Source organism: Fukomys damarensis, unplaced genomic scaffold, assembly GCF_012274545.1.
Source record: "Fukomys damarensis isolate Sample0158 unplaced genomic scaffold, DMR_v1.0_HiC HiC_scaffold_14, whole genome shotgun sequence".
Lineage (NCBI taxonomy): Eukaryota > Metazoa > Chordata > Mammalia > Rodentia > Bathyergidae > Fukomys > Fukomys damarensis.
The window spans coordinates 11,400,966-11,416,378 of record NW_022900926.1 but is presented as its reverse complement, the minus strand read 5'-3'; the positions used below and the strand labels follow the sequence as shown (position 1 = coordinate 11,416,378).

The 15,413-nt window shown below is 37.8% G+C and overlaps 1 protein-coding gene across 19 annotated transcripts in view; it reads left to right on the top strand.

Annotated features, from left to right (window-relative positions):
* Window positions 1-236: 236 nt before the first annotated feature.
* Epb41l2 (erythrocyte membrane protein band 4.1 like 2) overlaps window positions 237-15,413 on the top strand; it is a 99,069-nt gene continuing 83,892 nt past the window's right edge. For all 19 annotated transcript variants that reach the window (XM_010639141.3, XM_010639140.3, XM_010639138.3 and 16 more), the window contains exons 1-2: window positions 237-718; window positions 1,385-1,600. In XM_010639141.3, coding sequence (XP_010637443.1) covers window positions 251-718; window positions 1,385-1,600 — 684 coding nt within the window. In that variant the 5' untranslated portion in view covers window positions 237-250. The remainder of the gene's footprint in view (window positions 719-1,384; window positions 1,601-15,413) is intronic.

Genomic DNA, 15,413 nt, shown 5'->3' with positions numbered 1-15,413 from the left:
TTCTAGCTGTGTAGAATCATGTAATGCTATTGTGATGGTAGCTTTGGTTCCATAATTCCAGTAGAGATTTGGTCTCCATTTTCTCAGAGTTTATGAACCTTCTTTCTCAACTTGTTTTCTCCCTTTCATCTCTGCCATTCGTCTTCCCCCCTTGCCATACTTCTTCTCTTTTCTTGCCACTAGACTTAAATAGGAGAGGTGGTAAAGTAGCATCTCTTGGTTTTGTTTTGTTACAGTGTGAGCCGTAACCATGACTACTGAAGTTGGCTCCGCATCTGAAGTGAAGAAGGACGCTGACCATTTGGGATCAGGTGCAACCAAGGAGAGAGCTAAAGAGGCAGCAGAAAATCAGCGGGATCAGTTGTCCAGTCAAGAGGAGGAAAAAGGCTCCCAGCCATCTCCTGCAGCTGAAAGCCAAAGTAGACCCAGCCGCCAGAAGCGAGAGAAGGATCCATCTGAGAGTAGAGGGATTTCTCGGTTCATACCCCCATGGCTTAAGAAACAGAAGTCCTATAACTTAATAGTCGCCAAAGATGGAGGAGCTAAAGAAGAGCCTCCCCAAGGTGTTGTGGAAGAGCAAGTCTTAGACAGAGAGGACTCCTTTCTTGAAGAGAGACAGGCCAAGGGCGATGCTGAAGAAACAACCCAGAAGACACACATGGAGGTGAAGGTGGATGTCAAAGAAGACAAGCCTGCAGTCAGCAGCACCGAGACTCAGGTGTGTTCGGGAGCACTGTTTGGGAATGGAGCAGCCACGTAAGGAAAAGGGTCTGTGTGGGTCATTTCTAGCTTTCCCGTATTGACATAACTTCTTTGGCCTGATGTATCTGAATATAGGCCTTGGGTTGACGTGCCTCAGGAGAAGTGCTATCGTTCCTCTAAAAACACATTTCCAAAAATATTGTAGAAAAAAATTCACTATATATACAAACTACACACTGAGAAGGTTCTAAGGGTTCCTGTTAAGGTAAAGTGGATTCTCTCAGACCTTTCATTTTAAAAAGGAGGCCTTTTTATGTTTCTTTGGTTTATTTAAGGATTCAGTACGCATTGAGTATAGATTGTATGCATTTTTGGTTGCCTAGTGAAGCATAGGTTTTTTTTTCCCCATGGTGTGAGATTTTAGTCTGAAATTCTACTATTTGGATGATACTGAAATTGTAGTTATGGGATATAATATCTTTTATTCATTTAGCGCTGACACAACTTGGAAAATTGAGAAAATTGGCAATAGAAGGACGATGAGAGGAGATATTCTTACTAGCATAATTTTCAAGTCTTTTAAAATCTTAAGCTTTCAGTGGTTATAATGGTCATAATTCTGATTTTCCTTTGAGTTGTCTTCTGCAGATTGGTTAACTTTGCCACCATTTTTCCTTGATAGCCTGCTGAAGAGGTGAGGAAGGAGAAAGAAGAGGAAGAAGTTAAGGAAATACAGGAAGACAAATCAGAAGGACAAGCAGCAAAAAGGGAGACCAAGGAAGTGCAGACCAGTGAGCTGAAAGCAGAGAATGCCTCTCAGAAAGCAAGCAAGAAGACCAAAAGTATCCAGTGTAAAGTGGTCCTCCTGGATGGCACTGAGTACAGCTGTGACCTGGAGGTGAGACGGCTGAGCGGAGAGCTGGCCTGATGTGCGGAATGAAAGCAGGGTACATGCAGTCTGTTGCTTGTGGCATGGCGTGATGAATATAAATTTTTTGTTTTACCCAGTTCCTCTATGCTAGCTTGTTGAAATTTTGCATTTAAAACGGCAGCAACAGAGAAGAGGGTTCCCATTTCCATTTCAGACAGTGCTTCCTGACCCTTGGATATGCAGCAGGGATGAGGGGTGATGTTATGTTCTCCCAGTGTGCACTTGCTGGTCATCCGTCCTGGTTTGTGTCTGTTCTGAGTGAACATTAAATAATTTGAATATTGCTTTTGACTGTTGACAAATGGTAATTCTAGGTTGACCTTTCAGAATAATGAAATTTCTGTGGTAGACTTAGAGAGTGACTTAACATCTAGCTCATTTATTTAGTTTCATTTAATTAAAAAACACCTGTGATTTGTAAAACAGATAATTAATTTGCTTTGATGCTGACAGAAGCCAATGAATGTTTTAAAGCATCCAGTACCTTATACTTGTGTTTCAATTAGAATTTGTTGCTTTTCACCATTAAATTACTTGCATGACATACAGTAATAATTAATGTTTACTGAACTGTGTGAAGTGCTTTGAGTGGATTATATCATGTAATACTTATAAGAATCAATTTAAGGTGTTTATGATTATTGGTGTTCCCACTGTTACAGTTAAAAATATAAAGCTCAGAGAAATTAAATAACTTGCCCAGAGTTTGACAGCTGTTGGGGAGGTGCCAGGCTCCCAGCCTTGGCAAGTTAGCTGTAGTGCCCACGAATCTCTCCACCTGACCAGTTTTGTTGGCCATATGTGGAACATATCTTTCCCATTTAAAATATGAGCTGGTTTTTAGTTTTCTGTTAAACCTTAAAAACATACCCCCTTAATTCTTGCATTCTTACTTAAAGTAGAAGTTATACCTCAAACAGTGGAAGCATCCATCTCGGTAAAGAAAGACAGGTCTATCAAGTTGGACTGTAAGTTTGTTTTGTATTTGAATATGTATAATATTGCAGGGTATTGAGGGTACTAAGATGAATAATTCATGGTCCTTGCCTTTGCCTTTTTATTAGCTACGTAGAACTTAAGTGTAATTGCTCTAATTCAGTTGTTTAAAGAAAAGGAGTAGCAAAAAAGGAGTAAAAATCCTCTTCATTTGTTTTTGAAGCTGTGGCAAAATACCTTAGACTTGGTAATTTACAAACACTAGAAATGTATCGCTCACAGCTTTGGAGACAAGTCCAGAATCAAGGGTCAGCAGGTGTGTGTCTGGTGAGGAGCTGCTTGCTGCTTTTGCTGTCAGGATGGGGCCTTCTTGCTTTGTGCTTATGCGGTGGGAGGGGTGAATGCTGGGACCTCTCAGGGTGTGAAGAAGGAAACAGCTCCCTCAGCCTCTTCTGGGAGGCCCAGTCCTGTTCCTGACAATGCACCCTTCCCCTCACGGGTTGCTCGCTTCCTGGGGCCTCTTCTTATTACCGCCACAAGAGGGTTAGGGCTCGCCGTGAGTGTTGAGGGGACATATCCAGACTGTAGCAACCATAAACCTTTCCTTCTGCCCTTCTTAGCACTCCTCTCTGGTCCTTTTGCAGAACTCCCCTTCTTAGGAGGGACTTAGAGGAGGCTGGGGAGTTGGAGAAAGACACTGATTGTGTCTTGGATGAGGGACGAGTTGTTTTGTGAAGTTGATTTAATTACATTGTGTTGGACTGAATGAATGTCCTCTCATCTTTCCTCTCAGTCTTTGAGACCAACGTGGTAACTTGTTTGGTGACCTTGAGTCCGTTCTACCTCTGTGGGCCTACTTTTCTTCATCTGTAAAATACAGGATTACTCAGATGACGTAGAATGCCTGCCCCTTTTATCTCTGAAGTTCTTTATATCCCTAAACCACAAGACTGAATAATGTACTTTGTGGCATAAACCTATTTTTGTTTTCTAATCTTTTTTTACATCATGAAGAATTTAAGCACTACCAAAAAACAAACAGTTGAACCTCATCTAGCATAAAGATTTCAATCAGATATTACCGTTTTGCCTTGTGTTTCAGTTAATTGATGGCCTTTGCATTAAGCTGCATTCTCACCTCTTTCTGCAAATGTTTTGAGACAGTGTCTTGCTAAGTCACTACATTGCCCAGTCTGAGGTTGTGCTTGGTGTCCTCCTGTCTCATGCCCAATTCTTTTTTATCTTTTAATAAAATAAAGCTAAAGTCTTATTCCATCTTTTCATTCTTGGTCTTTTAAGTGTAAATCTACTTGATTCTTTTTAGCTACTATGTTGCATTCACTGAAATGACTAAATTCGTATATTCCCCTACTAGGTGACACTTTCTTTATATGTAATAAAAAAAGTTCTTCTATGGACACAATAGTTCTGGTTCCCTGTTTACTTGTGCATGAGTTTCTTCAGGGTGAATTTCTGTAGGAGGAATTGCTAGGTTGATGGGAATCTGCAGTTTTATTTCCTCAGTTTTTCCAGATACCAGCAAAATAATCACTCCAGTTTACATTCCTACTAGCAATCACATTGTCATCAGTACTTCCTGTGAGAGTTACTAATTTAACGTGTATAAATTAACATCTCAGTTTGCCAAGTTGCACTCTTTGGATCGCTGTCACATGATTATGCTTCAGGAACAAAGAACCTCTGAATCCTCTTGACTTAAAATAAGTGGTTTATTTGTTATCTTGTATGTTTTGATAGTTTGACTGTGACTGTGTCTGTGTTCTACATCATCTTTACTTTTATGCCCGCTTGAAAGAGTTGTCTCTAGTTGGGGCATTCAAATCTCAAGATAGAGGAAAGGGGCAGCATAGTAGAACTACATTCTGGGCCGGAAGTGGTAGGATCACTTTAACTTTCTTTGCATTGACCAGGCCACTCACGTGGTCAAGGTTGAGGACAACACCATGGGCAGGTCTGCATCTCTCATAAGAAGAGGGTGGGGAATCATTGAGAACATGAAAACGGAACGTCACAAGAGATGAGACTGAGTATATGTTTACATTTTAATTTTCTAATTTGCTTATTATTTCTATTTTATTATTATTACTGTTTTGCCCTAGGACTTTTGAAAATAGATATTCTTTCTTAGATTAAGGAAGTTTCTTTCCTAGTTCCTCAGACTTAAGGAAGGGTGGTGAATTTAATTCTATATTTTCTGCTTCAGCTGTCATATGTTTTTTAGTTCTGTTATTTACATAACTAATTTTTAGTATTTTCTAAAGTGAAGCCATCTGAATTTCTAATGTAAATATCATTCATTTGACCACGATAATTCTGTGTTCATTTTGCATTATTTTTATTTAGGATTTTTACAAATACTAACTTTAATTTTAACAGTTCTCTTCATCAGATTTTGTTATCTGTGTTATCCTCATAAAGTTGCTTCCCTCTCATGATTTTTTAGAAAAGCTTTAATAAATGAGGGATTATCTGTTTTTTTTGTAGATTTGGTGGAACTTGCCTTTGAAACTGTCTTGTGGGGGCATTTAAAGGGAATTTTAGGGATGGAGGATAGGTTTACATTAATTGATTCAGTTGCCTTATACTTGTGATCTAGTTCTGCTTTTTCTCGAGTCAGTTTTAACAATTCATGCTTTAGGGGCAAACTGTCCATTTCATCCAACTTGACAAATTTATTAGCATGAGGCTTTTCTAGTATTACTGGCCTTTTTTTTCTTGATTATTCTTACAAATTTATTGTTTTAATTTTTTTCAAAGTAACAGTTATTGTAAATCTACTTGATTTTGTTTTTGTTTATTTCTGTTTATCTTCTATTTTGTAACATTTTCTTTGTGATTATTCTGTTCTTTTTTCAATTTCATGAGTTTAATGCATCTATGGCTCTAATTTTTTCCCTTAAGTACCTTCTATTGACTGCATAAATTTGAATGTTGTGCCTTTAGTTGCCATTCACTTCTTCATATTTTCTCATTCTATTTAGGTTGTTTTTTTTTGGCCCTTGGATTTTTTTTTATAGGTTTAATTAAAAAATTTTAGTCTGTGTGCATTGTGAACATATATACATGCATATGCATGTATTGGGTAGTATTTTCTTTTGTTCAGTCTGGTCAAACTATGGTCTCAATAATAGATTCTGTTGTATTTAGGACTTTGAGACATAATAGTCAGTTTTTTTTTGTTTTTCTTTGTACTGGGGATTGAACTCAAGATCTTGAGCTTGTGAGGCAGGCGGTGGAACCACTGAGCTAAATCCCTGGCCCTATAGTTAGTTTTTGTAGTAGTTCTTTTTGAGTTTGGAAAAACATAATATCTCATTGTTGATACGTATTTCTAGATCTGTCCTCTTTATCAGATATTAGTCACATTTATCAATAAAATCATTGTTTAACTTTAGTTTATCAGTGTTAAACTATAATTAAATTTATATGTGTTAAAATCTATAATTGTTGACTTGATAATTTCTCTTGGTATTCATGTAAACTTATGGTGATTAAAATTGAGGCTGTATTATTAGGTACAGTTGTGTTCAGAATTATATGTTCTTGGATAATTTATATTATATAGTACCTTAAATTTATTTTATTCAATAATGTTATTGTACTAGCTGTGTTTTGGTTAGGCATTGTCTGGACCATCTTTTGCTATTTCATTGCTTGTAGAGATTGTGTCTTTATGTTGTTGAGAGAGACTTGTTTTTTAATCACATTTGAAGGTTCTGTTAACTGGTCACTGTAGGCCATTTCATATGATTACTGAGATGCAGGACTATATTCTGCCAAGTTTGGGTTACTTCTTTAATTCACCAATAAATGCCTATATTTTTATGTTTATTAATGTGCCATTATAAGAATGAACTTTTGAGGGCAGTAAATGATGAATAAACTGTGTAGCTTTTGTATTGAATCAACTCATTTTTCCTCTCCATTACAAAGCAAAGCAGAAATTATAAGTTATTTTGCTTTTTGAAATTAATCTCCCTGTTATCAAAGTTCCCTTCCCATTTTGGCTCTAGCTGCATAGGTAGTATCCCTTGTCTAGGTCTGCCTCTCATCAGATCTGCTCATTTCCTCTTCAGGAGTGGAGCCCAAAGGACAGCTGTTGGGGTTGAGCACGCTCAGCTTCCTTGTTCCACTGCCAACCTTAGACTGATTGGGTGATAGATGCTGCTTATCTGCAGTTTTGTAGCTCTCCACCAGAAATCACTGTCTGAGTACTAGATGGGGAAGTACATTGTGGGAAACTGTGGCTATAAATGAGTTTGTGAGCACTCAAGGAGGCAAATACTGTGTGGGAAATAAATACATTTTATTGTTTGGGAGAATAGATTTCTCATCTGTTTGTTGTCACTAATGATTGTTTTTTTCTCCTAGCTTTTCAAATAAGCATGGTTATTGTTTTCTTTCCATATGAACATATGTTTAATTTTCAGTCACACTTTTAGGCATGCCTGCTGAAGCGAAACTAATTTTCACTTGGGGTACTGACAGTAGTGGAAAGAAGCAATTAGATATCTGTAGGGAGTCATGAGATGGCATGGCCTAATTTATGGGCACCTTATGGAGTAGGGTGAGGATCTGGACAACCTAAAATGCCCATATAAGAAGATTAAAACTGTTAACAGGAAAGAAGGAGCTGGGAGTAATGGACTGGAGGTCATGAAACTTAGCAAGGCCAAGATGCCACTAAGATTTGGACATGTGAGATAGCTAAATAGCTGCAGTTTTTTGTGTGTTGTGTGTGTGTGTGTGTGTGTGTGTGTGTGTGTGTGTGTGTGTCAGGGATTGAACTCAGGCCCTTGTGCTTGCAAGGCAGGCAATAGAACCACTGAGCCAAATCCCTGGCCCCTAGCTGCAGTATTTTAATGGGGATTTTTTATGCAATACATTGTTAGATTGCATTATCAGTGGTCTTGATAAATGATGGTTTTAATGATGTGATGAAGCGTTGGGAAAGTTAGGCAGTTTCCTGTTTATGTACCTGTCAGTGCTGTTGTCAACAAAAGAACTCCTTTAAAGCACATTCATTGTAAATGTTGCTGTATTAACTGAATAATTTTTGTTTGTTTGTTTTTTGAGACAGGGTCTCACTACATAGTTGAGACTGACCTGGAACTCACTGTGTAGCCCAGGGTAGTCTCGAACTCAAATCGATCCTCCTACTTTAGCCTCCCAAGTGCTGGGATTACAAGTGTGTGTGCCACCACGCCCAGTTTGAATAATTTTTTTAAAATGAGGAAACATAATTCTTGGAGGTATTTTTGTTTGTTGCCCTAATAACACCTGTGTTTTCCAAATTATCCTATTTAGATAAGATAGTATATTAACATATATTGTTACATTATTTGTTATATTCACATATATAGTGCTCTACAGGATCCATTTGCAGCTTTTCTTCCCTTATCACCTGCCTTTCTTTGAGATGGATTCTTGTTTTGTTGTTCAGGCTAGCTTTGAACTCTTGAGTGCAAGAGATCCTCCTGCTTCAGCTTTCTGAGTAGCTGGGATTACAAGCATGTCCTCTTATGCCTGACTTTCCCTTACTTTTGATGGCTTCCTGTTTTGACATTTTTTCTTCCTCCTGTGGATCATTTGAGCCTGTACTTTTCTGCTGTCAAACCTCAGGAGTTAGGTAGATCAAGGCAACTGTTGAAGGAGTCTGTGTTTTGTATTTCTTTCAAATCTTTGTGTTAAGTATTTTTTCACTGTTATCAATGAAAACTGCAGTTTGGGTATTACACTGGTTTATCATCTATTAGTAAATTGAACATACTTTACCTTGAGGATTATTATAATTTTTAATGAAGGAACTTTATATTCCTGCCTTTGATGTGTCAGCTTTAATCTCACTGTGCTATCTGAGTGATAGATACATGGCAAAATCTTTGGTACCAGATTTAATTGTGAGGAGTTTTAGGGAGTCTCCTGGATTTTGCATGCTGGCTTTAGGGTTTGGCAATTGGACTCTTATGGTAACTGCTGCTAAAGTCATTCACACACCTGGTATGTTAAAATAGTGGGACCCTTTCCTCTAAGGAAAAATACAGTAATGGTTAGTTGAAGCCATAGTTACACAGTTAGGAGATCTATGTTTACTTTTCCTTTGACTCTTTGTATGTACTGAGGAAGTCACTTCCTGTCTTTTCTTTTATTCTCAGATCACAGAATAAGAATGAAATTATTTGCTTCCACTATTTCTAGGACTGAGCTGGTTTTACTATAGCTGATAAGTCTCTTAAGTATTTATATATATTTTTTGTTTTTTATTCTTTAAAGTCTGACAATAAGCGTGAAACTTTTTGAGCCTTTGGAAGCGTGAGTCAATGTGCATTCTGAGTTTGAGCTGCTCACATTTTCCTCTGGCATGTGAAAGTTATTCCCACATGTTGATTTTGTCTGAGAATTGAGGGCATTGTTTTGCTTACACAGGAATGTCAGAACCATTTTTTCCCTAGTTATGAATAAGGCTCTCAGAATGTAGGCTGTCTTTGTTCTGTCATTGTTCTGGTGATAAATGTATTTATTAGAAAGTGTCAAGGTATTCTTGCTGCCTTTGTGTCGAGTTGTGTTCTCAGGAACCCAATTCTGTATCATTGTTTCCTAGTGGGTTTTATTTATTTGTTTGATTGTTTACGTCTGCTTTCACTTTCCAAGGTTTGTCTTTTAGATTATAGTATTGGTCCTTTCTGTGTTTACTAGTGCAATAATTTCAACTATGCCCATAATCCTTCCAGAGGTTATAGAAGTTGTGACTCTATACAGCCTCATAAACTGTGACAGATTTATATATGGTATAGGGACTGAAAATAATTTAACTGGCATATACTGTGTGCAGTTTAAAATTTAAGGGGCATAGGTCCAGGTGGAATGTCTCTTCCTAACTCTACCCTTTTAGTTTAAAAAAGGGATTTAAGATGGTAGTTCTACCTAGTGTCTCATTTTTTTAAGAGGGAAAAAGCTGCTGTGCCACATGAGTGGTAGAATATTTTAGTCCAATGTGAAGATAAAGAGCTTTCAGTAGCAGCAGAAATGGGCCCCCTACTGTCCAGGGCTGACCTGGGCCCTCTACTGTTTAGGGCTGACCTCAGGCTCTCTTTTGATCTCATACAGCACTGATTTTCTGTGCTTCCCCTTAGTGCCATAATTGGTGTTCTGATCAGGCACATCCTGGATTGTCCATCCTCCTTTAAAGTTTCTGATTAAGTAATCTCTGTATTTTTCTTTTCCCACCCATATGATTCCTCTCTAGTTTTTAATGTCTGGTTTGTAGAATGTATTTTTCTTCCTCTGAATTTGTGCCATTAGTTTGGTAATTACTCATATACTGGCCTGTGGTAAGTTGTATTGGACAACAGCTAACTTCTGATACTGTTCGATTTTTCTCATGCTTATATTTTTTTCTTCACCTGGATTGGTGTTAGTCCAACAAGAAGAGTATTCTTTATCCTCCAGGGCATTCATGTAGGACTTTGCTTAAAGTGCTTGTCATAGAAAAGTAATTTTTATTTCTCTCTACTTTCTTGCATATTTATGTTTCTTACCATTTTTTCCTAAGATGTGATAGCATTTGCTTATTAATGTTCCTGATTGCTCTTCCATCCTATCCTATCTAATTGAAAAAGAGATCAGATACAGGTATATATGATCAGCCCCTCCTCTCACGGTTTCTACTTCTTCCTTCATTGCCCTTGATTGCAGGTTAACTTCCTACAGAAATACTTCAAGGCCTTAAATAAATGAAGAGCATTTATTATGTTTCTACAGAAGGCTATGAAACTACCCATGAGAGCTGTGCAGAAGTGAATATGGTATCTGTCTTGGCCCTTTGATGTTCACAACCTGAAGGCAAACTTATACTTCCAAAAGCTAAGAGTTCTGCTGCTGAGTTGGAGTAGCCATTAGGCCAGATGGCTTTCTGGTGGGATGTGTGCTAGGCTGAAAGAGAAGATAAATAATAGCCTTTTCCTTGTTCCTTTTTCTGTAATGATGTCTTCTCTTCAACAGATTAAAGAAAGATATAATTTTCATTTGTAAGCATTTGTGAAATTCTACCCTGTGCTTTCTTTCCCATTTCTTCACTTGGTTTCGGAATAGGAGGATTATCTTGTTTGCCCTTGTATTGATGGCGTTTTGAAAGCATTTAACTTGACATTTGTAAGTAACTTACATGAGCAGCCACCTTGACATAATTTTAAAGGTGGTGCCCTTTCTCTTTCTCATCTGTCTGTCAAGTATGCTAGCTCCTTGGTAATTTGCTACTTAATAAGTTTTCACTCTAACCATTAGTAGAACAGTAACTAGATCTTTGGATTGTTTTTTCTGTTTTGGAATGAGAAAATTACTTCAAGGGTAGGGAATGTTAAAGAAAGATATGTTGGGAAAAGTCAATTTCAGAATAAAATGCATACTTTAAAATCTACTTAGACATATTTTTCTCAGCCTGTTAAATATGTAGGCATTAAAAAATTTCAAGTCTGTGTCAAAGTTTATCAGATGAAGAGGTGTAAAGTAATTACTCTCGCATCCAACAAAACCCACAAAATATCTTTTAGTAAACTCAGTGAATTCTGAGCCATTCTACATTACTGTTTTGTGTAGTCTCTTTTTCCCTACTGTGGCCCTCTGTTTTTCTGAGTACATTATAGACATTACTGACAGAATTTTGATTTTCCAGCTGTTAGAAAATTCTGCGTATAGTTCTCCCATCCCTTCACCTCAGTCCTCCAGCCGAAAAAAGGGACAGGGATTTAAGAATCCTGCCTCTGCCTGTGAATGATATTTAATGTATTCACCAGTGCTGGAGCTGGAGCTGCCATTCTCTCATCCAATCCTTGTTCAGAAGGCGGTGTGCCCTCTGTCACCCAGTAAAAACACGGACAGAACTTACCAGTAGTATTTATAACATTACTATGTAACTATTATACTGACTTTTGGATCTGATAGACATTAAATGCAGGGTAACATATTAGCTTGTATCAATTCCCGGTACCAAAACCAAAACAAAAACATATTAGCTTATAAAAGTACTGGATTACTTAGGTAATAATTTCTTCATGCAGATGGCTAAATGATTAAAACATTGATAAATGACCTGTCACTTCTATTTTAATATTTAAGTAAACTTTGGAATGGAATGGAATGGAATTACATAAATACTCTAAACTGTGTTAGAAAATTAGGTTTTTTATGACTCACTGTGAAGAGGCAAGTCTCAAGACGAAATAATCATTCTCCTTACTAGGGGAATTGGCCCTCAGTACTGTGAACTTCACTTGTGAAGATGCCACCTTCACCTGCCTGCTGGAGGGGAAGCCTGGTTTTGTGCACAGAGATGAAAACTACTGAGGGTCACCATGATCTATTTGTTATCTTCGCTGATATGTCCCTTCTTATGTCTGTCAGCAACATTTTGAAGTGAATCGAGTAGGAATGCTGTGATAAGTTTTCTTCTGAAACAGAAAGCCTGTATGAATCAAATGTCACAATTCATTCTAGGCACATAGCTTACAGAGAATGTGCTGGCCTCCAGAAGTTTGCTACTTATGGTTTCCTAACTATGTTTTAATGCAAAATGGTGCTTAGCAATTTTTTTAAAAGATACTTAAAAAGTTTGATGTGTTTCTCTGGCTAGAAGTTGAAGACCTCCTGTTGATTATGTAATAGCTATAGCTACTTTCTCTGTCTTTTCAAACAGATTATGCTCTTTTACAGATTTGGAAGACCCTGTCCTGCTGTTCAAGGTGAATAATAGAAAAAAAAAAAGATGGAAAGAACATGAATTTTCATTTCTTAAAATTCATTCTAATAACTAGGTTCCTGATCTCACTTGGCGATAATAAAAAATTTAAGTACTTGGAATATTAAGGAATGCATATATTCACAGTATTTTATGAATTTGGTCTCAGTAGTATCAATTTAAATATACTTTATGTGTTTAGAAATAATTTCATCACCAAATATTTATTTGGTTTCCCCCTGTGCTGAGAGAAGTTGAAATGTGTGGAACTGTTTTTTTTTTTTGTACTGGGATCGAACTCTGGTCCTTGCGCTTGTGAGGCAGGCAGTGGAACCACTGAGCTCAGTCCCTGGCCCAAATGTGTAGATTTTTAAAAAAATTGTTTATGGGTTTTACTTATAGAGATGTGCTATACAGATTAAACAGCATTCTCCATATATCTATATGAAAGTAAAATTGATAAAGTATTATGACTCAAAAAGATAATATAAAATCACAGCAGTGCCAAGTAATTACAGGCCAGAGTTGGTGTGATAATCTTCCCGAGGAGAAAGGAACTCCTGGGCTTTGAAGAATGTGTTCTGGAAAACCCTGCAACACTTGGCCTGTTACATTTTCATTCAAAAAGGATGAAATAGTAAAATGCAGGCGGAAATTCCAGGTTATACAAAAAGGTTTTAATGTAGCCTATAGGTTGAAGATACCTGTAGTGTTTTTGTTTCCTGTTTCTTTGTGCTTTTCCCACTTATACTTTCTTATTCCTACTTCCATGATGATTTCCAGTTTCTCCTTTGTAGTATGATAATACAAAAATATTTTATGCTTTCTGCTTACTTTCTCCCCTGTAGAACCAAAATTCTTAGTTTCTTAAATCTAGCAGGATAAGCAGCTAAGTAATGAGGGATCAGCAATTTGAATGAATGACTTTAATGTGTGAACGTTAACCCACACTTCTTTCAAAGATATCGGCATTTTAAAAGAAGATACTTGTTCACTTTTAAGTGGCAGAATTTCACTAATGAAGCCAAGAGTAATGAAAAGGGTAGTTGGGAGGGAGTAGGAGGGCTGGATTGGGCATCTTTTGGTCAGGTGGGTGCTTATGAGGAAGGCAGCCATTTTGGGAGGCCAGCCTCACAGTGTGTTCACACTGACACTTCCTGATATTCCTGCTCCCAGATCCCCATGTTATTCTTTGCTGCCACACAGCTAAAACAGATTAATCTATGAGTATGTGTGTTTAGGTCAAGCAAGACCTTGAAGAGTCACCTAGCTGCTCTCCTCCTCAGTGGTCATACGAGAATCAGAAATTCAGGTGGAAGGGATAAGGAAACACTGGTTGGTAAGACCACTAAGACCCTTTGTGATGGAAACTGTCTACTTTTGCTTCACAACCATAATAAAGTAAAATGTTTAAGTGATTTAGATTATTCTTCATTACAGCTTGACTTCCACCTTGGTCAGTTGTTAAAAATTAGTTTGAACGCTCCATGCTAGTTGCAGTAAGAATAGTTTCATCAGGCCTGGCCTATGATAAAAGCTGCCATTGGGATTTATAGATGTCTGCTGTCTTCCCATTTGATGATTTAGTTATCAAAGTAGACTCAGATACAGTGTCGTTAAGGATGATGAGGTAAGTTATTTTCCTGGGCTGTGTTAATCTGTTGTTTTAATGAGGAATATAAATGAAAAGTTGAACAGTTGCTGCATTTCCTTATACCCCAGCTTTCCCATCTGTGTGTCTGGAAGGGATGAAAAGTCAGTGCACTCCATTGATGTTGTCTCAGCAGCCAGGGAGCTACAGCTGTGCATTTGATGTGCAAGGGCAGATAGTCCTTCCCTGGGGTAGGGTTCTTTTTGCTGATCTTGTTACCAGGTGTGCTTCATGATCAAAATCTTGGTTATATTAAAACTTTTTTTTGTTTTTTTTGAGACAGTGTCTCGCTATGTAGTTCAGGCTGACCTGGAACTCACTATGTAGCCTAGCCTGGCCTCTAACTCACAGCCATCCTCCTGCCTCAGCCTCCCAAGTGCTAGGATTATAGGCGTGCACCACCACACTTGGTTACAATATTGGTTATACTTCTAAAATAGAGGTACAGAGGATTTTTAGGACCAGAAAGCTACTCTCTACGGCAGTACTAGCATGTGTATGTCACCAGACATTTGTCCAAACCATGCAGTGTACACCCCAAAAGGGAACCCTAGTGTAAAATAATCAATTTGGGATAATAGTGATGCATCCTTGTAGGTTCAGCAGTTGCACCACTCTGTGGGGATGTTGCTAATGGGAAGGCTTTGTGTATGGGGGGGCAGTGGGTATATGGTAAAGTCTGTATTTTCTGATTGATTTTGCTATAAACCTAAAAGTGCTTTAAATATTATTTGTGGTTGTGTATATGTGTATAAATAGGTCTGCCTGTCTTTCTTTCTGCCTTCCTGCCTCTCTCTTTCTTCCTCTCTTCCTCCCTTCTCCCCCACACTCTCTCTCTCTTCTGTCTCTTCTTTTCTCTCTCCTCTCTCCTCTCTTCTCTTTCTTTCCCCAGCGATTGAACTCAGCACTTGAGCTTGCAAGGCAGGTAGCAACATCACTGAGCTAATAAATCCCAGGCCTGATAGGTATTTCTTTAGATATCTGCATGTACATGTTCATTTATTTTATATATTTTATACACATTTATCTTTTTTTGAATATAAAAGCATTTTCAAACTTAAATTCTGTTAATGATCAGGGAGACTTTACTCCCAAATTTTCCTTTGCTGTGGTTGACTCCTGGACTTGGGCTTTGAGTGTACATCACAGAATCTCTGGCTAGTATTTCTTTTTGCTGGGGTTGTCTGAACTTTAGGACCAGAGGTGTGTTGGTAGCTGATACAGATGGTAGGAAAGAATTTATCTGGTAAATTGTGGCATTAGCCTATTTGAGACATTCTTTTTCCCAATGTGTATGGTTTTTATTTCCTCCGCCCCACCATGACAATATGTCTGTTGTGCTTGCTCTGAGTGTACCTCTTTACTTGGCCTTTTGTATTTGCACAGTGAAGTTTACAGCTAGAGCACAATGCCTAGCTCGGGATTCTAATGTATGGATT